This window comes from Mobula birostris, chromosome 21 (genome assembly GCF_030028105.1).
Source record: "Mobula birostris isolate sMobBir1 chromosome 21, sMobBir1.hap1, whole genome shotgun sequence".
Taxonomy (NCBI): domain Eukaryota; kingdom Metazoa; phylum Chordata; class Chondrichthyes; order Myliobatiformes; family Myliobatidae; genus Mobula; species Mobula birostris.
Window position 1 is genome coordinate 9,278,333 of NC_092390.1, and position 24,646 is coordinate 9,302,978.

Here is a 24,646-nt window from a genome sequence, read left to right on the forward strand (position 1 = left end):
ATCACACCCAACACCCGGTCCCCTGTACCATCCAACACCCCACCCCCATCCCACTTAACACCCAGTCCTCGTACCACCCAACACCCAGTCCCCGTACCACCCAACACCTAGTCGCCTGTACCACCCAACACCCAGTCCCCATCCCACCCAACACACAGTCCCGATCCCACTCAACACCCTGTTCTCATCCCACTCAACACCCAGTCCCTTGTACCGCCCAACATCCAGTCCCCTGTACCACTTAACACCCAGTCCCCATCCCAATCAACACCTAGTCCTCTGTACCACCCAACACCCAGTCCTCTGTACCATCCAACACCGAGTCCTCATACCACCCAACACCCAGTTCTCTGTACCACCCAACACCCAGTCCCCATCCCACCCAACATCCAGTCCCCTGTACCACCCAACACCCAGTCCCAATCCCACCCAACACACAGTCCTCCGTACCACCCAACACACAGTCGCCTGTACCACCCAACACCCAGTCCCCATCACACCCAACACCCAGTCCTCTGTACCACCCAACATGCAGTCCTCCATACCACCCAACACCCAGTCCTGTGTACCACCCAACACGCAGTACTATGTACCAGCCAACACCCAGTCTTCTGTACCACCTAACATCCCGTCCTCTGTACCACCCAACAGCCCGTCCTCTGTACCACCCAACATCCAGAAGCTCTGTACCACCCAACACCCGGTCCTCTGTACCACCCAACACCCAGTCCCCATCACTCCCAACATCCAGTCCTCTGTACCACCCAACACCCAGTCCTCTGTACCACCCAACACCCAGTCCTCCGTACCACCCAACACCCAGTCCTGTATACCACCCAACACGCAGTACTCTGTACCACCCAACACCCAGTCTTCTGTACCACCCAACATCCCATCCTCTGTACCACCCAACACCCAGAAGCTCTGTACCACCCAACACCCAGTCCTCTGTACCACCCAACACACAGTCCCCATCCCACCCAACACACAGTCCTCTGTACCACCCAACACCCAGTCTTCTGTACCACCCAACATCCCATCCTCTGTACCACCCAACACCCAGTGCACTGTACCACCCAACACCCAGTCATCTGAACCACCCAACACCCAGTCCCCATCACACCCAACACCCAGTCCCCTGTACCACCCAACACCCTGCCCCCATCCCACTTAACACTCAGTCCCCATCACACCCAACACCCCGCCGCCATCCCACTTAACACCCAGTCCCTGTCCTACCCAACACCCAGTCCCCTGTACCACCCAACACCCAGACCTCTGTACCACCCAACACCCAGTCTCCATCCCAACCAACACACAGTCCTATCTACCACCCAACACACAGTCGCCTGTACCACCCAACACCCAGTCCCCATCACACCCAACACCCAGTCCTCTGTACCACCCAACACCCAGTCCTCTGTACCACCCAAAATGCAGTCCTCCTTACCAACTAACACCCTGTCCTGTGTACCACCCAACAGGCAGTACTCTGTACCACCCAACACCCAGTCTTCTGTACTACCCAACATCCCATCCTCTGTATTACCCAACAACTAGTCCTCTGTCCCACCCAACAACAGTCCCCTGTACAATCAAACACCCAGTCCACTGTACCACCCAACACCCAGTCGCCTGTACCACCCAACACCCAGACAACTGTACCACCCAACACCCAGTCCCCATCACACCCAACATGCAGTCCTGCGTGCCACCCAACACGCAGTACTCTGTACCACCCAACACCCAGTCTTCTGTACCACCCAACAGCCCGTCCTCTGTACCACCCAACACCCAGTCCTCTGTACCACCCAACACCCAGAAGCTCTGTACCACCCAACACCCAGTCCCCATCACTCCCAACATCCAGTCCTCTGTACCACCCAACATTCAGTCCTCCGTACCACCCAACACCCAGTCCTCCGTACCACCCAACACGCAGTACTCTGTACCACCCAACACCCAGTCTTCTGTACCACCCAGCATCCCATCCTCTGTACCACCCAACACCCAGAAGCTCTGTACCACCCAACACCCAGTCCTCTGTACCACCCAACACACAGTCCCCATCCCACCCAACACACAGTCCTCTGTACCACCCAACACCCAGTCTTCTGTACCACCCAACATCCCATCCTCTGTACCACCCAACACCCAGTCCTCTGAACCACCCAACACCCAGTCCCCATCACACCCAACACCCAGTCCCCTGTACCACCCAACACCCAGCCCTCTGTACCACCCAACACCCAGTCTCCATCCCACCCAACACACAGTCCTCTCTACCACCCAACACACAGTCACCTGTACCACCCAACACCCAGTCCCCATCACACCCAACACCCAGTCCCCATCACACCCAACACCCAGTCCCCTGTACCACCCAACACCCCGCCGCCATCCCACTTAACACCCAGTCCCTGTCCTACCCAACACCCAGTCCCCTGTACCACCCAACACCCAGCCCTCTGTACCACCCAACACCCAGTCCTCTGTACCACCCAAAATGCAGTCCTCCTTACCAACTAACACCCTGTCCTGTGTACCACCCAACAGGCAGTACTCTGTACCACCCAACACCCAGTCGCCTGTACCACCCAACACCCAGTCCCCATCACACCCAACATGCAGTCCTGCGTGCCACCCAACACGCAGTACTCTGTACCACCCAACACCCAGTCCTCTGTACCACCCAACACCCAGAAGCTCTGTACCACCCAACACACAGTCCCCATCACTCCCAACATCCAGTCCTCTGTACCACCCAACACCCAGTCCTCTGTACCACCCAACATTCAGTCCTCCGTACCACCCAACACCCAGTCCTCTGTACCACCCAACATTCAGTCCTCCGTACCACCCAACACCCAGTCCTGTGTACCACCCAACACGCAGTACTCTGTACCACCCAACACCCAGTCTTCTGTACCACCCAACATCCCATCCTCTGTACCACCCAACACCCAGAAGCTCTGTACCACCCAACACCCAGTCCTCTGTACCACCCAACACACAGTCCCCATCCCACCCAACACACAGTCCTCTGTACCACCCAACACCCAGTCTTCTGTACCACCCAACACCCAGTCCTCCGTACCACCCAACACCCAGTCTTCTGTACCACCCAACATCCCATCCTCTGTACCACCCAACACCCAGTCCCCTGTACCACCCAACACCCTGCCCCCATCCCACTTAACACCCAGTCCCTGTCCTACCCAACACCCAGTCCTCTGTACCACCCAACACCCAGTCATCTGAACCACCCAACACCCAGTCCCCATCACACCCAACACCCAGTCCCCTGTACCACCCAACACCCAGCCCTCTGTACCACCCAACACCCAGTCTCCATCCCACCCAACACACAGTCCTCTCTACCACCCAACACACAGTCACCTGTACCACCCAACACCCAGTCCCCATCACACCCAACACCCAGTCCCCATCACACCCAACACCCAGTCCCCTGTACCACCCAACACCCCGCCGCCATCCCACTTAACACCCAGTCCCTGTCCTACCCAACACCCAGTCCCCTGTACCACCCAACACCCAGCCCTCTGTACCACCCAACACCCAGTCCCCATCACACCCAACACCCAGCCCTCTGTACCACCCAACACCCAGTCCCCATCACACCCAACACCCAGTCCTCTGTACCACCCAACACCCAGTCCTCTGTACCACCCAAAATGCAGTCCTCCTTACCAACTAACACCCAGTCCTGTGTACCACCCAACAGGCAGTACTCTGTGCCACCCAACACCCAGTCTTCTGTACTACCCAACATCCCATCCTCTGTATTACCCAACAACTAGTCCTCTGTCCCACCCAACAACAGTCCCCTGTACAATCAAACACCCAGTCCACTGTACCACCCAACACCCAGTTGCCTGTACCACCCAACACCTAGTCCCCATCCTACCCAACACACAGTCCTCCGTACCACCCAACACCCAGTCCCCATCACACCCAACATGCAGTCCTGCGTGTCACCCAACACGCAGTACTCTGTACCACCCAACACCCAGTCTTCTGTACCACCCAACAGCCCGTCCTCTGTACCACCCAACACCCAGTCCTCTGTACCACCCAACACCCAGAAGCTCTGTACCACCCAACACCCAGTCCCCATCACTCCCAACATCCAGTCCTCTGTACCACCCAACACCCAGTCCTCTGTACCACCCAACATTCAGTCCTCTGTACCACCCAACACCCAGTCCTGTGTACCACCCAACACGCAGTACTCTGTACCACCCAACACCCAGTCCTCTGTACCACCCAACACCCAGTCCTCTGTACCACCCAACACCCAGTCCTCTGTACCACCCAACATTCAGTCCTCCGTACCACCCAACACCCAGTCCTCTGTACCACCCAACATGCAGTCCTCCGTACCACCCAACATGCAGTCCTCCGTACCACCCAACACCCAGTCCTCTGTACCACCCAACACCCAGTCCTCTGTACCACCCAACTCCCAGAAGCTCTGTACCACCCAGCACCCAGTCCTCTGTACCACCCAACACCCAGTCCCCATCCCACCCAACACCCAGTCCTCCGTATCACCCAACATGCAGTCCTCCGTACCACCCAACACCCAGTCCTGTGTACCACCCAACACGCAGTACTCTGTACCACCCAACACCCAGAAGCTCTGTACCACCCAACACCCAGTCCTCTGTACCACCCAACACACAGTCCCCATCCCACCCAACACACAGTCCTCTGTACCACCCAACACCCAGTCTTCTGTACCACCCAACACCCAGTCCTCCGTACCACCCAACACCCAGTCTTCTGTACCACCCAACATCCCATCCTCTGTACCACCCAACACCCAGTCCCCTGTACCACCCAACACCCTGCCCCCATCCCACTTAACACCCAGTCCCTGTCCTACCCAACACCCAGTCCTCTGTACCACCCAACACCCAGTCCCCATCACACCCAACACCCAGTCCCCTGTACCACCCAACACCCAGCCCTCTGTACCACCCAACACCCAGTCTCCATCCCACCCAACACACAGTCCTCTCTACCACCCAACACACAGTCACCTGTACCACCCAACACCCAGTCCCCATCACACCCAACACCCAGTCCCCATCACACCCAACACCCAGTCCCCTGTACCACCCAACACCCCGCCGCCATCCCACTTAACACCCAGTCCCTGTCCTACCCAACACCCAGTCCCCTGTACCACCCAACACCCAGCCCTCTGTACCACCCAACACCCAGTCCCCATCACACCCAACACCCAGCCCTCTGTACCACCCAACACCCAGTCCCCATCACACCCAACACCCAGTCCTCTGTACCACCCAACACCCAGTCCTCTGTACCACCCAAAATGCAGTCCTCCTTACCAACTAACACCCAGTCCTGTGTACCACCCAACAGGCAGTACTCTGTGCCACCCAACACCCAGTCTTCTGTACTACCCAACATCCCATCCTCTGTATTACCCAACAACTAGTCCTCTGTCCCACCCAACAACAGTCCCCTGTACAATCAAACACCCAGTCCACTGTACCACCCAACACCCAGTTGCCTGTACCACCCAACACCTAGTCCCCATCCTACCCAACACACAGTCCTCCGTACCACCCAACACCCAGTCCCCATCACACCCAACATGCAGTCCTGCGTGCCACCCAACACGCAGTACTCTGTACCACCCAACACCCAGTCTTCTGTACCACCCAACAGCCCGTCCTCTGTACCACCCAACACCCAGTCCTCTGTACCACCCAACACCCAGAAGCTCTGTACCACCCAACACCCAGTCCCCATCACTCCCAACATCCAGTCCTCTGTACCACCCAACACCCAGTCCTCTGTACCACCCAACATTCAGTCCTCTGTACCACCCAACACCCAGTCCTGTGTACCACCCAACACGCAGTACTCTGTACCACCCAACACCCAGTCCTCTGTACCACCCAACACCCAGTCCTCTGTACCACCCAACATTCAGTCCTCCGTACCACCCAACACCCAGTCCTCTGTACCACCCAACATGCAGTCCTCCGTACCACCCAACATGCAGTCCTCCGTACCACCCAACACCCAGTCCTCTGTACCACCCAACACCCAGTCCTCTGTACCACCCAACTCCCAGAAGCTCTGTACCACCCAGCACCCAGTCCTCTGTACCACCCAACACCCAGTCCCCATCCCACCCAACACCCAGTCCTCCGTACCACCCAACATGCAGTCCTCCGTACCACCCAACACCCAGTCCTGTGTACCACCCAACACGCAGTACTCTGTACCACCCAACACCCAGTCTTCTGTACTACTCAACATCCCGTCCTCTGTACTACCCAACTAGTCCTCTGTCCCACCCAACAACAGTCCCCTGTACAATCAAACACCCAGTCCACTGTACCACCCAACACCCAGTCCCCATCCCAACCAACACCCAGACAACTGTACCACCCAACACCCAGTCCCCATCCTACCCAACACCCTGTTCCCATCCCACTCAACACCCAGTCCTCTGTACCACCCAACACCCAGAACCTCTGTACCACCCAACACCAAGAACCTCTGTTCCATCCAACACCCAGTCCTCTGTCCCACCCAACAACAGTCCCCTGTACCACCCAACACCCTGTCCTCTGTACCAACACCCAGAACCTCTGTACCACCCAACACCCAAACCTCTGTAGCACACAAGGCCCAGTCTCCTGTACCACACAACATCCAGTCCCCTGTACCATCCAACACCCCATCCCCATCCCACCCAACACCCAGTCCTCTGTACCACCCAACAACCAGTCCCCTGCACCATCCAACACCCAGTGCTCTGTACCACCCAACACCCAGTCCCCATCCCATGCAACACCCAGTCCTCTGTACCACCCAACACCCCGCCCCCATCCCACCCAACACCTAGTCCCCTGTACCACACAACACCCAGTCCCCATCCCACCCAAAACCCTGTCCCCATCCCAATCAACACTCAGTCCCGATCCCACTCAACACCCTGTTCTCATCCCACTCAACACCCAGTCCCCGTACCACCCAACACCTAGTCGCCTGTACCACCCAACACCCAGTCCCCATCCCACCCAACACACAGTCCCGATCCAACTCAACACCCACTCCTCGTACCACTCAACACCCAGTCCTCTGTACCATCCAACACCCAACACCCAGTCCTCCATACCACCCAAAGCCCAGTACTCTGTACCACCCAACACCCAGACCCCAACCAACACAACACCCAGTCCCCATCACACCCAACACCCAGTCCACTGTACCACCCAACACCCAGTCCCCATCCCACCCAACAACAGTCCCCTGTACCACCTAACATCCAGTCCCCTGTACCACTTAACACCCAGTCCACATCCCAATCAACACCCAGTCTTCTGTACCACCCAACACCGAGTCCTCATACCACCCAACACCCAGTCCTCTGTACCACCCAACACTGTCCCCATCCCACCCCACCCAGTCCCCATCCCACTCAACACCCAGTCCCCTGTACCACCTAACATCCAGTCCCCTGTACCACTTAACACCCAGTCCACATCCCAATCAACACCCAGTCTTCTGTACCACCCAACACCGAGTCCTCATACCACCCAACACCCAGTCCTCTGTACCGCCCAACACCCAGTCCCCATCCCACCCAACACTCAGTCCTCTTTACCCCCCAACACCCAGTTCCCATCCCACTCAACACCCAGTCCTCTGTACCACCCAACACCCAGTCCTCTGTACCATCCAACACCCAGTCCTCGTACCACCCAACACCCAGACGTCGTACCACCCAACACCCAGACCTCGTACCACTCAACACCCAGTCCTCGTACTACTCAACACCCAGTCCTCGTACCACCCAACACACAGTCCTCTGTACTACCCAACACCCAGTCCTCTGTACCACCCAACACACAGTCCTCTGTACCACCCAACACCCAGTGCACTGTACCACCCAACACCCAGTGCACTGTACCACCCAACACCCAGTCCTCTGTACCACCCAACACCCAGTCCCCATCCCACCCAACACCCAGTCCCCTGCACAACCCAACACCCAGTCCACTGTATCACCCAACAGCCAGTCTCCATCCCACCCAACACCCAGTCTTCTGTACCACTCAACAACCAGTATCCCCACAGCTATCATCTAGTGTTCATCCACCCGATACCCAGGCCCCACTGTCCTACCCAACAATAATTCCTTCCCCACTCAATACTCAGTCCTCTGTCCCAGCAGTAAACAAGCCCCCCGCTGAACATCCATCCCCTTCACCCAGCACCCAGTCCTCTGTCCCATCCATTCCCTTCATCCCACGCAACACCATCTCCCCCACAACCCCCCACCCCAACCAGGGCAGCTGTATTCACTCCATCAGAATAGCAACACTCTGTCCGTTTTGCAGGACAATGGACTTCATTTCTTTGTTTTTTTTAAAATCATGTCCTTTCTTGCATAATTTGTGTTGCTAATTTATCTTTATCTTGTGAATCCTGTTTGTGATGTTTTTCATCGCAGCTCTGCACACATATACTGTACTTGTGCGTCTAACAATAAACTCGACCTTGACTTTAACGAGAGCATGTGGGCTGACCTGGGCAAGCAGAACCAAGTGGACTGTTCCGTGAAATCCCTTCTTTTACCTCAGGATGCAGAAGCAAGTAAAAAAGGAGCCAAGTATGGATGATGGACATGGTCTCCAACCCGGCTCCATATATGTCTCCCATTGTCGCCATCAAGTGGTCGTCAGTCAGCTGTGGCCCAGGAAGCAGACTGTTGGTCTTGGCATTCTCCTGAGCTTTCAGCATAGCGTCGGTCAAGTCCTTTACAGAGTCGCTCTTAAAGTTTGCCTGGGAAAGTGGAAGCAGGAGAGATCTGAGCAAGGTCACCCATGCTAGGGCAGTTTATACTGAAGAAAGCGAGAAGCAAACTCATAGCCACAAGGACAAGTTCGGTTGCTCACAAACACAAGGGATGGTATGGTTGCATAGTGGTTAGTGTAACCCTGTTAAATTGCCAGCAATCGCAGTTGATTTCCTGCCGCGGTCTGTAAGGAGTTTGTATGATCTCCCTGTGACGGCGTGCGTTTCCTCCCACATTGCAAAGTGGCACGGGTTAGGGTTAGTAAGTTGTGGACATGCAGTGTTGGTGCATGGTGACATTTGCTGTTTGCCCCAGAAACATCCTTGGACTTGTTGGTCAATGACACAAATAACACGTTTCACATTTCACTGTTTGTTTTGATGGACACGTGACAAATACAGTTAATCTTTAACAAGGGAAATAACACATCTATGAGCTGAAATGAGGACACCAGGGGGTGCACATTTCACATACAACTACCTTGTGCTCTTCAAATTTCTTCGTTAAGATACTTTCTCGAATTGCAAGGGATCGTTTCAGGGCCTGAAGCCTCTCACTGGGAAAATACTGTAATAAATGAAAGAGAGAGGGTTTCTAACCATGAATTATAGTTGGTTCTACAAGCAGAGGTTTAATGTGCAGAAAATATCCAATTACTTGCAAATTATCTAAAGCTGCTAAGCCGTGTCTACAGTCAGAGAGGAGGGTAAACAAGGATCCCTCTCATCACCTCTAGAGTCGGTGCTTGGCAAACGTAGACACTGGCAATGAAGTTCACTACCAGGCAGACTGAGCAAAATAGTGATCAAAGACCAAGCTTCATATCCCGCACTAAATTCATAATCTACAAAGATCCCCTACATTGCTTTAGAGACATTCAAGAGGTGACAGAAGTTTAGAATACCAGAGATTGTGCAGATGCTGGGAATTCAGAGCAACACACACAAAATTCTGGAGGAACTCAGCAGGTCAGGCAGCATCTATGGAGAGTAATGAGTCTTGGGATGAGACCCTTCATCAGGAGTCCCAAAATGTCAACTGTTTATTCCTCTCCATAGATGCTGCCTGGCCTGCTGAGTTCCTCCAGCGTTTTGTGTTCAATACTAAGGAAATTTGGCACGTTCCCAATGACTTTCACCTTCTTTTTTCAACAGCCGCACCACAGAAAGCAAACTACCTGGATGCGTCACTGCTCGGTGCAGCAACTGCTCTGTGTGTGACATCAAGAAACTGCAGAGAGCTGTAGACATCACGGAAACCAGCCTCCCCTTCCTTGCACACTGTCTACGGTTCCCACAGCTTTGGGAAAGCTGCCAGCATAATCAAAGACCCCACCAGGATACTCTTTCGTATCCCTTCTCCCATCAGGCAGAAGGCACTAAATCTTGAGAACATGTACCACAGGCTGAAGAACAGGTTCTGTCCTGTTATATGGGCTTGGATGGGCCTTTTATATTACTGAGATACAGTGTGGAATAGGCCCTCCCACCTCTTCAAGCCGTTCCATCCAGTAGCCCCTGATCTAACTCTGGGACAATTTACAATGACAATTCACCTACTAACCGGTGTGTCATTGGACTGTGGGAGGAAACCGTAGCACCCGGAGGAAACCCACAGAGTCACGGGGAGAACGTACAAACTCTGTACAGACAGGGGTGGGAACTGAGCCCGGGTCGCTGGTACTGTAAAGCGTTACGCTAACCACTACGCTACTGTGCCACCCTCTCGATCTACAGTATCTCATCGTGGCCCTTGTATTTTATTTGTCTGCACTTTTTCTGTAACTGTAACAGTATTGTCTCCACTGTAATTCATACGTTTTCACTGACCCTAAGGGGAAAAACATTTTGTGTAAAGAGATGGAGATAGAGATTGAGAATGGAACACCTTTAGCCAGGAGAAGGTGTCTAGTAGGTGGCCTCCTCTCACAGTTTCCACAATTCCTTGCTTATACTTGAGGACCTTCAGGAACTCTGGGTCATCTCTCTCATGGGTTGAGTTGAAACACAGCATGCCAATCACGTTTGCGAGAAACCATGTCAGGTTGATCATTATGTCCACTGGTGAGGCAACAAGCTGTTCAAAGTTGGAGCAAATCAAAGCGGCTTCTTTGCAAACTGTTTTCACCAAATCAGGCCAGAAAAAGAAGAATGATGGTATTAATAAAAGAGTCATTGCAAATGTGTTTACTGATATTCAGATTGACACAGGATAAAACAGGAACATTGGCAAGTCTTGGGCAATATTGCAGAGGAAGGTAGTAATGAGAGTTCTGGTTTAGAAAGTTTGGTCGCTCATTATGCGCTGTGTCATATGATGTAGCTGATCATGGTCTTTCCATGACCATGACCGCTCTTGGCAAATTTTTCTACAGCCTTCATCTGGGCAGTGACTTTACAAGACGGGTGACCCCAGCCGTTATCAATACTCTTCAGAGATTGTCTGCCTGGCGTCAGTGGTCGCATAGCCAGGACTTGTGATCTGCACCGGCTGCTCGTACGATCATCCACCACCTGCTCCCATGGCTTCACATGACCCTGATCGGGGGCTAAGCAGGTGCTACACCTCGCCCAAGGTTGACTGAAGCCTAGGGGAGGGGAGAAGTGCCTTCCATCTCCTTTGGTAGAGACATATCTCCACCCCACCAGCAGAAAGTAAACCCTGTTTTTCTCTCTCTTGACAATGGTGCCCATCCCTCCCCACCATTAAACACATTTAAATAGCACATAAGAAAGCAGCATCCATCATCAACAACCCCACCGTCGAGGCCATGCACTATTCTCTCTACTACCATCAGGTAGGAGGTTCAGGAGCCTTAGGCTCCACTTCAGGAATATTCATTATTCCCCTGAATCATTGTGAATAACTTCAATCACCACTCCCCTGAACTGATTCTATGACCTACAGTGTCACTATCAAAGACTATTTACAGCTCATGTTCTCAATATTACTTTTCATTTTCACAGTTTGTCTTTTGCACGTAGGTTGTTTGTCAATCTATGTCTGTTTACGTAGAGTTTTTCCATAAATTCTATAATATTTCTTTCTTCCCTGTTAACGCTGCAAGAAAATTAATTTCAAGGTGGTATATGGTAACATATACATACTTTGATAATAAATTTACTTTTAACTTTGAATTTTCTGCCTTTATTTCAGATTTCCTGTAGCTGTGGCTGTTTGACTTTATTTGGCCTTAAAGCTTGGATAGGATTTGCACACTTGTACTAAGTTGTTGGGTTGCTGTGGAGCTAAATTACCACCCCAAGAGGTAACTGGATCAAAAATAAGGCTTATTTTCTGTCACTGAAAATCTGAAATACAAAAAAGTTAAAAATTCACAATAGGTTGGCCAACATCTGTGGAGTGAGAAACAGAGATGAGGTTTTTATAGACTTGATAGTATAATTAAAAAGATGTATGGTGTTTTGACCTTTATTAGTTGGGAGATTGATGAAGCTCTATAAAACTCTGGTTAGACCACACTTGGAATATTGTGGTCAATTCTGGTCACCTCATTGTAGGAAGGATATGGAAGTTTTTGAGGGAGTGTAGAGGAGATTTACCAGGATGCTGCTGCCCAGATTGGGGAGCATTTCTTATGAGGAAAGCTTGATCAAGCTGGAGCTTTTCTTTTTGGAGAAGAGGATTGGGTTGACTTGTACAAATGATAAGAGGCATAGATCGAGTGGACAGCCAACTCCTTTCTCCTGTGGTAGAAATGGCTAATATGAGAGGGCAAAAATGTAAGGTGATTGGAGGAAATTATAAGAGGGAATGTCAGAGTTAAGTTTTTTATGCAGAAAGTGCTAGGGTCGTGGAACACACTACTGGGGTGTTGGTAGAGGCAGATACATTAGAGACATTTAAGAGACTCTTAGACAGGCAAACGGAAGAAAGACAAAAATGGAGGGCTATGTGGGAGGGAGGGTTAGGTTGGTCCTGGAGTAGGTTAAAAGGTCAGCACAACATTGTGGGCCAAATGGCCTGTACTGTTCTATGTGTATGTATATCTATGTTCATTCCTCAGCACTTTCTCTCCCCACAGATGCTAACTGACCTGCTGAATAGTTTATAAGTCTCCTATTTTATTGTTGCGATGAAACGCAGCATCAGAGTCAGCTTTACTACCACAGAAATCTGTTGTTTGGTGACAGCAGGGCAGTGTAAGTACATGTATCCAGATCAGTGGTCCTGATATCTCATAGTGCCAACACCAAGACACCGTGAGCCCAGTTTACACTCACTTATTTCCTCAAGAGTCTCCTTCCCGCTCCTAGCTGTGTAGAAATGTGAATGAACGAGCTTTCTGTGAAACCTCCAGGCTGGGCTGATATTTGCAAATGCAATGCCTTTCCCATCTCTACTGAGCAGGTTTGTTGTCACCTGAAACAAAGAGAGAAGATTATGGAAACTTTTACTTTGATGTTTAACTTACAGGTCCATTGGGGATAGGACTGCATCTGCAAGGGAAGAACATTGGCTGTTCCTGTGGAAGAGAAAGGGAAAGCTAAGAGACCAAAAATAACAGAAACTTAAGGACTATTGTGTCTGTTTCCTGTAGGCTAGCTACAGACTCAGTTTCAATAACCCTTTATAATTCATGATATAGTTAAAGAGTCATAGAAAAATACAGCACAGAAACAGGCCCTTTGGCCCATCTAGACTGTGCTGAACCATTTAAACTCTTATCAACCTGTTCCCAGCCCATAGCCTGCCATACCCCTCCCATCCATGTACTTATCCAAATTTCTCTTAAACGTTGAAATTGAGTTTGCATGCAGCACTTCCACTGGCAGCTCGTTCCACACTCTCACCACCCTCTGAGTGAAAAAGATCCCCCTCATGTTCCCCTTAAACTTTTCACCTTTCACCCTTACTCCATGACCTCTAGTTGTAGTCTCACCCAATGTCAATGGAAAAAGCCTGTTTGCAATTACCTTATCTATACCCCTCATAATTTTGTATACCTCTATCAAATCTCCCCTCAGTCTTCTGTGCTCCAAGGAATAAAGTCCAAACTATTTCAATCTTTCCTTATAACTCAAGTCCTCCAGTCCCGGCAACATCCTTGTAAACTTTCCCTGTACTCTTTCAACTTTATTTACATTTTTCCTATAGGTAGCTGATCAAAACTGGGCACAGTACTTCAAATTTGGCCTCACCAATGTCTCAAAGTTTCAAAGGTTCATTTGTTATCAAAGTATACAACTCTGAAATTCTTCTTCTCCAGATAGCCATGAAACCAAGAAAGGAAAGAAAAGCAGCACGATCATCAACTTCCAAATCCCCCCGCACAAAAAAAAAATCCCTTCCCCCGCACACAAAATAAACGAGAAAGACTGGACAAAAACACAATACGAAAAAAATGTCATATATAACTTCAACATAACATCTTATCTCTTGTACTCAGTACTTTGCTTTATGAAGGCCAAAGTGGCAAAAGCTTTCTTTACAACCTGATCAACTTGTGACACCACTTTCAATGAGTTATGTACCTGTAGTCCCAGATCCCTTTGTTCCACTGCACTGCCCAGTGCCCTACTGTTTACTGTTTAAGACCTATCCTGGTTTTTCCTACAAAGTGCAACACCTCACACTTGTCTGCATTAAATTCCATCTTGTAAACACAAGGAATTCTGCAGATGCTGGAAATTCAAGCAACACACATCAGAGTTGCTGGTGAACGCAGCAGGCCAGGCAGCATCTCTAAGAAGAGGTACAGTTGATGTTTCGGGCTGAGACCCTTCATCAGGACTAACTGAAGGAGGAGCTAGTAAGAGAATCTGTCCTGCTGCGTTCACCAGCAACTTTGATGTCTGTTGCTTAAATTCCATCTGCCATTTCTCAGTTCATTTTTCCAGCTGATCCAGATCCTGGTGCAAGCTGAGATAGTCCTCCTCGCTGTCCCTACACCCCAGTCTTGGTGTCATCCACAGATTTGCTGATCCAGTTAACCACCTTATCATCCAGGTCATTGATATAGATGACAAATAACAACAGACCCAGCACTGATCTCTGAGTTACTTCATTAGTCATAGGCCTTCAGTCAGAGAGGCAACCATCTATTACCACTCTCCCGTGCCTAATCCAATTTACTACCTCATCTTGAATGCCAAGCAACTGAACCTTCCTGACCAGCCTCCCATGCGGGACCTCGCCAAAGTCCATGCAGACAACATCCAGGGCCTTGCTTTCATCAACTTCCTCGAAAAACTCTTTTAAGATGTTCTTGGTATTATATTTTTATTTGCAGTTTGTCTTCTTGTGCACATTTGTTGTTTACCTGTCTTGGTTTATGTATAGTTTTTCACAAATTCTATTGTATTTCCTTATTTTCCTGTAACTGTCTGCAAGCAGGTGAATCTCAAGGCAGTATATGGTAACACGTAATTATTTTATAAGTACACTGATTGCTTTGTGTACTAGAGAACCCAGCGTGGATTTGTAAATGTATTTGAGCCTGTTACCCTGTGTTACAGCAATTTGAGCTACCGAAATTTGCTTCTTTGAAATTTCCAAATTACGACTCAAAAGATTTAACACTCAAAATAAATTTCACAGTCACTGTACTTACATGAAAAAAATAAACACAAAACGTATTTTTTCAGCCTGCACATCCTGATGTTTGGGCAAAATGACATAGCTTCATGTTACAGGAAATCAAGCTGCAGACTGCAGCCCCTCCGTAACATAGAGTTGGCCAGTATTTGAGTGAGAGAGGTGAAAAATGCATATGGAATTTGCTTCATACATTGCTGTACCAGCCACTGCCACTGACCAGGAGATGACTGCTTAAGTAGCTCTTTCCCAGGCTGGCTGGCGGTGTAGTGGCATCAGTACTGGACTTCAAGGCAGATGGTCTTGAGTTCAAACCCAGCCGGGTCCCAACCTGGGCAGCAGCAGTATCTGTGTGGAAGAAAGGCCTGGCAATCTGCTTCTGTATCTTACCATGAAAACCCTATAGTCCATGAGATCATGAAGAGTTGGACTCAACTTAACAACTGAACGAGATGAGCTTTGAGCTATTTACCCGGGCCGACTATCTGCCCTTTTCCGAGGTTACGTCCATGCCTGGCTGTCCTTGGAGAGGGAGCACGCAGTCGTGGCAGGCACACTGGGGAATTTCCATGCAGTGATTCCCCCGCGGTATAGACAGTAGCAACCGTATTGTAATTTGAGTGTAGTTATGTCCTGTAAATATCGATCATCTTGGGTCTATGTGTTGTAAGTAAACTTGTATAGTTTTGATATAAAAAAAAGGAGCTCTTCCTCTGTCACAGAACAGCAACACTAAAATGCCTATAGATACTGAGGTAAAGGATAGGTGACCCCTATCAAATCAGGCTGAGGAATGTCCATGGATGTTGCTAAAATGGACAGCATTCCATAAAACTCCACAGGAGGCACTCTTGGATAAAGTAGATATTCATAGAATTGATAACAAGTTATCGATTTTTATTAGGGAAAAGGATGAGCAAAATCCTTTATGGACAACATTCATGTACTCAGATTGGCAGGTGTGACGGTGGTGTCCTGCAAATCTGTGTTGGAGCCTCGTCTATTCACTTTGTGTATTCGTCACTTAGATAATGGGATGGGAACCCACATAAATGTGTTCATTGCTGAATCAGAGGCAAGATACACTGCAGATGAAACCAGAAAATTACAAAATTCATAGATAAATAGAAAATGGACAATTCTGGAGCCAACAGATTTATGGAGACCAGTGTGAGACCATTCACACAAGGCCCTTCTTCGTTCTCTCTTTTTCTATTCCCCTCTCACCCCTTCTCTTGCACTCACCTCTCTCTGGTCCCTTTTCTCCATGGTCCACTGTCCTCTGCTATTAGATTCACTCTTCAGCCCTTTACCCATTCCATCTATCACCTCCCAGCTTCTCACTTCATACCCCCTCCACGCCGACCCAGCTTCCTCCTCACCTGGTCTCACTTATCACCTGCCTGTATGTATCCTACTCCTCCAGCCATCTGATTTTGGTCTCTGCCTGCTTCCTGTCCAGTCCTGATGAATAAAAGACTGAAACAACAACTGTTCATCCCTTTCCCTCTATGCTGCCTGACTTGCAGAGTTCCTTCGGCAATTTGCCTGTGTTGCTCTGGTTTCCATAAAGGTGGAAACAAGCGATTTTGGAATGCATCTGCAAGGAACTTTAAAATCTGGATGGATATTGAAAAGTCCATAGATTCTGGAGATTACAAAGATTAATTGTTTTGCTATGGCTTAAAAATCCCGATACCTTCACAAGAAAAACACTTTGAGTGATTCTAGTACTCTTGGGTTAAGAGGAGTGTTTGATGGCTCTGGACCTGAACTCGCCAGAGCTTAGAAGGTGGTGGGGGTGGAATCTCATTGAAACCGATTGAATATTGAAAGGCCTGAATGAGTGGACCTGGAGAGGATGTTTCCTATGGTGCGGGAGTCTAGGACCAAAGGACACAGCCTCAGGTTAAAAGGATGTCCTTTTAGATCAGAGATGAGGAGGAATTTCTTTAGCTGAAGGATGGTGAATCTGTGGAATTCATTGCCACAGACGGCTGTGTGGGCCAAGCAATTGGGTATATTTCAAGTTGATAGGTTCTTGATTAGTAAGAACGTCAAAGGTTATTGGGAGAAGGCAGAAGAATGGGGTTGAGAGGGAAAATAAATCAGCCATGATGGAACAGTGGAGCAGACTCGATGGGCTGAATTACTTAATTCTGCCCATCTTATGGTCTTATGGAAGGATGCAGTGGGCTTCGAAGGAATCATAATAGATTCACCAGAGTGATCCTAGGACTCCAAGAGTTAAGTTACAATGCAGATTGTACAGACCGGAACTATACTGATAGTGGTCCGAGGGCAAAAGACAGTTTGAAGATATTGATAAGAATTGAGAGCATGCATTAAGAGAAGTGATATCCATTCTCTCCAGAGGGAAAGCTTAAAAATAAGATCCACTTTTCTCCAAACAAACAGCATTTCCACACACACATTGCGGCTGATGTGTAGAATTCTCTAATGCAAGAATAAAGATGAGCTGCATTTGTCACGTGTTCATTAAAACATCAAAACAAACAGTAAAATGCATCGTGTACGTCAACAATCAACACAGTCCCAAGAATGTGCTGGGGGAAGCCCGCAAGTGTTGTCACACATTCCAGTGCCAACACAGCACGGCCACAACTTACTAACCCTAACCCTAACCTGTACGTCTTTGGAACGTGGGAGGAAACATGGGCACCCAGAGGATGTACAAACTCCTCGCTGGCAGGCTGTCAAAGCACATCACTGTTGATGCAAGTGGCACATTTCACTGTGTGTTTTGTTGCCTCGACGTAGATGTGACAGATGAAGCTAATCTTTATTAAAGGATCTGGGATAATGGTCGATACATGAAATTAGGTGAGAGATTAGCCACAATCTCATTGCATGGCTAAGCAGGCTTAAGGAGTATTTATACCCTTAGAAAGCAAAATCAGGAAGATCTGAACACAGTTTTTGCTTTATGTGGTGTTTATGGTGTAAATAACCATGCCAACCATGTTATTTTATAATATTTTGATTCATAGAATAATTGGATTCAAAATTGACAATCGGCCTGGTGCATTGTGTGTTAGTGGCAGAGAGCCGAATCTTGCCATTCAGAGCTCTATGTGAGACTTCATTGAGTAAAGGGGCCGAGTTTCTCCAGGAAAGCCCCTGCCTCTTCACTTTATACTTTCTTTCAGGATTTATTAGCAATTTTCTCTGACTATGGCTGCTTTCCTAAAGGACCTGAGTACAATTTTGGGGATGAACACCTCTCCTCAAAGCCCCTACATCTACAGTATATTACTGACAGTGGGAGACTAATCTAATCGCACATTAATACGCTCATACATACTCACTTCCAAGGATTCTGCAACTCTCTTCATCCCCACTCCCCCACCCACCTACCTTCCCCCTCACCTGGCTTCACCCTTCACCTTCCAGCTTGTACTCCTTCCCCCACCTTCTTATTCTGGCTTTTTCCACCTTTCCTTCCAGTCCTGATGAAAGATCTCGGCCTGAAACGTCGACTGTTTATTCCTCTCCATAGATGCTGTCTGACCTGCTAAGTTCCTCCAGCACTTTATGTGTGTTACAACATAGAACATAACAGTCCTTTGTCCCACAATGTTGTGCTAACCTTTTAACCTACTCTAACATCAATATAACCCTTCCCTCCCACACTACCCTCCATTTTTCTATTATCCAAGACTCCTCAACATTTCCAGAATCCCTTGTGTTTACACAATGGATTGTTGCGTTTTACAATAAGAATGATAGATTTCCTTCTCTAAAGGGGAGGGAACGTCGACTCAGACCATGAAAGGCCTGCGTCGGGCATTTTCATGACTTACAAGGCGCAGATTGGAAGCCTGTGTGGGGCGCCACTCCTCGCACAGACACTAGAGCAATGTGTGGTTAAGTGCCTTGCTCAAGGGCACAAACACACTGCCAAAGCTGAGGCTCAAACTAGCAACCTTCAGATCACTAGACGAACGCCTTAACCGCTTTGTGATGTGCCCAACACAAAGACATTGATGTCTCTAAAAGACATCAGTAACTATTGATAAGAGTTTATTTAAAATCTAGTTCTACTCATCTAAGTTAAATTAAATTCCCCAGCTGTGATAGTGACATTCATATCTTTGAATCATTTGTCAACACTTCAGTATTTTACCTTCAATGACATTGCTTCCCTCTTAGAAAAATACTTTTTCCATTAAATGGAAAACTGAATTGAAGAGCAAATGTCTAAAGATCATGGAATAATTATAATATTACTATATAAAGCAGACCGAGGCCATTCAGCTCATCACAAATATAGTATTTGAGCTTTTCATAGATTCTATTGTATTGCTTTGTTCTTCTGTGAATGCCAGCAAGAAAATAAATCTCAGGGCAGTATATGGTGGCATATACATACTTTGATAATGAATTCACTTTGAACTTTGAAAGCTTAATCACATCTTCTAGCCATAGATCTTCTAAAACCTCATCCATGTGATGAGGGTTCCAGTCTTCACCAGTGAGACACTTTCATCCAGAGAGATACAAGTATCCATTCCACTTGAGGGGCAAATTCCACCTATTCTCTTCCCTTCTCTTCTCCCAACAACTTTGAGATCCCTCAAAGTTGCCATGCAAGTTGATAGGGTAGATCAGAAGATGTATGGCTTGTTGGCCTTCATTGGTCAGGAGACTGAGTTCAGGAGATGATGTTACAGCTCTACAAATTCTGGTCAGACCAAACCTAGTTCTATTCTCCTCTGGTTGTCTCATTATACAAAGGATGTGGAAGTTTTAGAAAGGGTGCAGCGGAGATTTATGAGATGTTAGGCTGAAGAGAATGCTGGAAATCCTGAACAATGCACACAAAATGCTGGAGGAACTCTCCGTATCAAGCAACATCTATGGTGCGGAATAAAGAGTTGACATTTTGGGCCAAGACCCTTAGTCAAGGCAGGAAAGGAAGGGAGCAGAAGCCAGAATAAGAAGTTGGAGGGAGATGAAGCGTACAAGACACTAGGGAGAAGTGAGACCAGATGAAGGAACAGGTGGGTGGATGAGAGGAGGGGTGAAGTAAAAAACTGGGAGGTGATGGGCAGAGGAGGTAAAAGGATGAAAAAGAAGGAATTTAATAGGAGAGGATAGTGAACCAAGGAATAAAGGGAAGGAGGAGGGAACCAGAGGGAGGTAATGAGCAGGTGAGGACAAGAGAAGGGGTGAGAGGGCAACCAGAATGGGGCTGGAAGAAGGGGGAGAGGGGGAATAAGTACCAGAAGTTATAGAAATTGCTGTTCGTGCCATCGGATTGGAAGTTGCCCTGACGGAAAATGAGGTGTTGCTCCTCCACCCAATCCAGGTTGTCAGTTCAGGATGCTGCCTGGATTAGAGTGCATGTCATAGGATGAAAGGCTGTGCATACTGGGGATTCTTCTTTGGAGCACTGGAGGATGAGAGGCAACTTGGTAGCGTATACTCTATAAGATTATGAGAGGCAAAGATAGCATGGACAGAGAGTGCCCTTTTCCCCAGGGTGGCCATGGCCAAAACCAGAGGGCATCTGTTTAATATGACTAGAGGAAAGCAAAGGGGAGATGTAAGAGGTAGGTATTTTATAGAGAGAATGGTGGGTACCAGGGACGGTTGTAGAAGCTGATACAATAGGGACACCTAAACGATTCTAGGACATGGATGTACGAAAGACGTAAGTTTATAGACAGTGCGGAAGGGAAGGGTTTAGTCTGCTCCTGGAGTAGTTTTATATAGGTCACACAGCATCATGGACCAAAAGGCTCATTCTCTGTTCCACTGTTCTGTCTTCTAAATGTATACTCCAAAGATCTTGAGACCCTGCTAAGGACAGTAACTCATTCCTATTTATTCTATCTAGAATGAAACGTTATCAAATTCAACCTTGCCTCTCCATTGCTCAAAAGAAAATCGCAGCCTTTCAAAACTATATTCATCACTAAACTGTTGATCTGAGGTTTCCTGTTACATGTTGTCTGCAGGTGAACACAGTATTCAGTATGAGATCCATTCAAGAGGAAGCTAGATCAGTCCATAAAGGAGATATTGATTTGATGAGAGTCCATGTGGTCCACAAGTACCAGCATGGGCCAGTCAGACCGACACTGTCAATGATACTGTATTGAAAACAATAAATAAGAAGACCAAGCTAATTATGAATGTGATTCGCTAGCACCAGCCATTATTTAAATATCTGCAGGCTAGAGGAAATTCAGAAGGAGAGATTGAAACCCAAACAGATTTAAGTTCAGACTTAATGCCAGTGAATTGAAACCATAGGACCATAAGACATAGGAGCAGAAGTAGGCCATTTGGCCCATCACGTCTGCTCCACCATTAAGTCATGGGCTGATACAATTCTTCCGGTAAACCCACTCCCCTGCCTTCTCCCCACACCCTTTGATGCCCTGGCTAATCAAGAACCTATCTATCTCTGCCTTAAATACACCCAATGACTTGGCTTCCACAGCCGCTCATGACAACAAATTCCACAGATTCACCACCCTCTGACTAAATTAGTTTCTCTGCATCTCCATTCTAAATGGACGTCCTTGAATCCTGAAGTCATGCCCTGTTGTCCTAGAAACAAAATAATATTACAAAATTCCATTTTCAATTCAATACAGTAAACAAGAAACAAATCTCGATCAGCACAGGAACAAGCCATAATGTTAGACCATCAGACATAGGGGCAGAATTAGGCCAAATGTTATGCCTAGCCAACTAAATTAGTAATTAAACGTCTAACTAAACAAATCCCTTCTGGCCTACACAAGGTTCATATGCTCTGCATATTCATGTGCCTATCTATCTATATACTGTATATGTGTGTGTGTGCCCATTGCACCAGTGGTGTTTAGGGCAGCAATGAAGTTCCTGCTTCTCTGTCCAAGATCACTCAGATGTAGAAGGATTCTTCATTGCTGTGTCTGTAACAATTTTGTTTTACCACTCGGGGTTGTTAGCCCTGAGCTGAACCCCCCCCACCCTTTGACCCATTTTGGTATGGGTGACCCCAACAAAAGCCAAAGCATAAAGCCGTGACTTCAGCCAACATAGCTCTCCGGGTCATTGAGGCACACAAGCCTCCAAACCCAAGGACAAGGCTGTAGTCCTCCTGGAGGATGTGACTATCTAAGAGCATGTTAATACCTCTAACATATTTGCCTCTATCATCCCTAGTAGCACAAACCAGGCAGCCACCACTCTCTGTGCAAAATAAAACTTGGCCTTTGAACTTACTCCCTCTCAGCTAAATTGCATGCCCTCTAGTATTTCCACTCTGAGAAAAAGATACTGCTGCCTATTCAATCTTTACCACTCATAACCTTACCAACTCCCCTCAGCCTCTGACGTTCCAGATAAAACAACTCAACTTTGTCCAGCCTCTTTTTATAGCACATGCCCTCTAATCCAGGCTATGTCCTGGTAACCCTCTTCTGCACCCGCTCCAAAGCATCGACAGCCTTCCTATAACGCAATAATTCATATGCAGCCTAACTGGAGTTTTATAATGCTGCAACATAACTTCCAAACTTTTGAACTCAGTGCCTTGGCTAATAAAGGCAAACATACCATGTTCCTGCCTTACCTCCCTGTCAGCCTATGCAGTCACTTCCAGGGAGCTCTGGACTTGGATCCCAAGGTCCACCTGCACATCAGCACTGCAAAGGGTTCTACATTAACAATGCTCTGTTCCCCTACATTTGATCTCCCAAAAATGCAACACTTCACACTTTAAACACAAGAGTTTCTGCAGATGCTGGCAAACCAGAGTAACACACACAAAATTGTGTGTGATAAAGGAACAGCAGTTATAAGTGTGCAATAAAGGAACAGCAGTTATAATGGGTGACTTCAATTTACATGTAGATTGGGTGAACCAAATTGGTAAATGTGCTGAGGAAGAGGATTTCTTGGAATGTATGCGGGATGGTTTTTTGAACCAACATGTCGAGGAACCGACTAGAGAGCAGGCTATTCTGGACTGGGTTTTGAGCAATGAGGAAGGGTTAATTAGCAATCTTGTCGTGAGAGGCCCCTTGGGTAAGAGTGACCATAATATGGTGGAATTCTTCATTAAGATGGAGAGTGACATAGTTAATTCAGAAACAAAGGTTCTGAACTTAAAGAGGGGTAACTTTGAAGGTATGAGACGTGAATTAGCTAAGATAGACTGGCAAATGACACTTAAAGGATTGACGGTGGATATGCAATGGCAAGCATTTAAAGGTTGCATGGATGAACTGCAACAAATGTTCATCCCAGTTTGGCAAAAGAATAAATCAAGGAAGGTAGTGCACCCGTGGCTGACAAGAGAAATTAGGGATAGTATCAATTCCAAAGAAGAAGCATACAAATTAGCCAGAGAAAGTGGCTCACCTGAGGACTGGGAGAAATTCAGAGTTCAGCAGAGGAGGACAAAGGGCTTAATTAGGAAGGGGAAAAAAGATTATGAGAGAAAACTGGCAGGCAACATAAAAACAGACTGTAAAAGCTTTTATAGATATGTAAAAAGGAAAAGACTGGTAAAAACAAATGTAGGTCCCCTGCAGACAGAAACAGGTGAATTGATTATGGGGAGCAAGGACATGGCAGACCAATTGAATAATTACTTTGGTTCTGTCTTCACTAAGGAGGACATAAATAATCTTCCAGAAATAGTAGGGGACAGAGGGTCCAGTGAGATGGAGGAACTGAGCGAAATACATGTTAGTAGGGAAGTGGTGTTAGGTAAAATGAAGTGATTGAAGGCAGATAAATCCCCAGGGCCAGATGGTCTGCATCCCAGGGTGCTTAAGGAAGTAGCCCAAGAAATAGTGGATGCATTAGTGATAATTTTTCAAAACTCGTTAGATTCTGGACAAGTTCCTGAGGATTGGAGGGTGGCTAATGTAACTCCACTTTTTAAAAAAGGAGGGAGAGAGAAACTGGGGAATTATAGATCGGTTAGCCTAACGTCGGTGGTGGGGAAACTGCTGGAGTTAGTTATCAAAGATGTGATAACAGTACATTTGGAAAGCGGTGAAATGATCGGACAAAATCAGCATGGATTTGTGAAAGGAAAATCATGTCTGACGAATCTCATAGAATTTTTTGAGGATGTAACTAGTAGAGTGGATAGGGGAGAACCAGTGGATGTGGTATATTTGGATTTTCAGAAGGCCTTTGACAAGGTCCCACACAGGAGATTAGTGTGCAAACTTAAAGCACACG

The 24,646-nt window shown here is 47.9% G+C and overlaps 1 protein-coding gene across 2 annotated transcripts in view; it reads right to left on the bottom strand.

The window, feature by feature from the left end:
* The window catches only part of cyp17a1 (cytochrome P450, family 17, subfamily A, polypeptide 1), a 41,593-nt gene that overhangs the window by 11,687 nt on the left and 5,260 nt on the right, over positions 1 to 24,646 (bottom strand). For both annotated transcript variants that reach the window (XM_072238922.1, XM_072238921.1), the window contains 4 exons: positions 13,114 to 13,252; positions 10,757 to 10,986; positions 9,350 to 9,436; positions 8,650 to 8,856 (listed from right to left, as the gene is read on the bottom strand). In XM_072238922.1, coding sequence (XP_072095023.1) covers positions 8,650 to 8,856; positions 9,350 to 9,436; positions 10,757 to 10,986; positions 13,114 to 13,252 — 663 coding nt within the window. The remainder of the gene's footprint in view (positions 1 to 8,649; positions 8,857 to 9,349; positions 9,437 to 10,756; positions 10,987 to 13,113; positions 13,253 to 24,646) is intronic.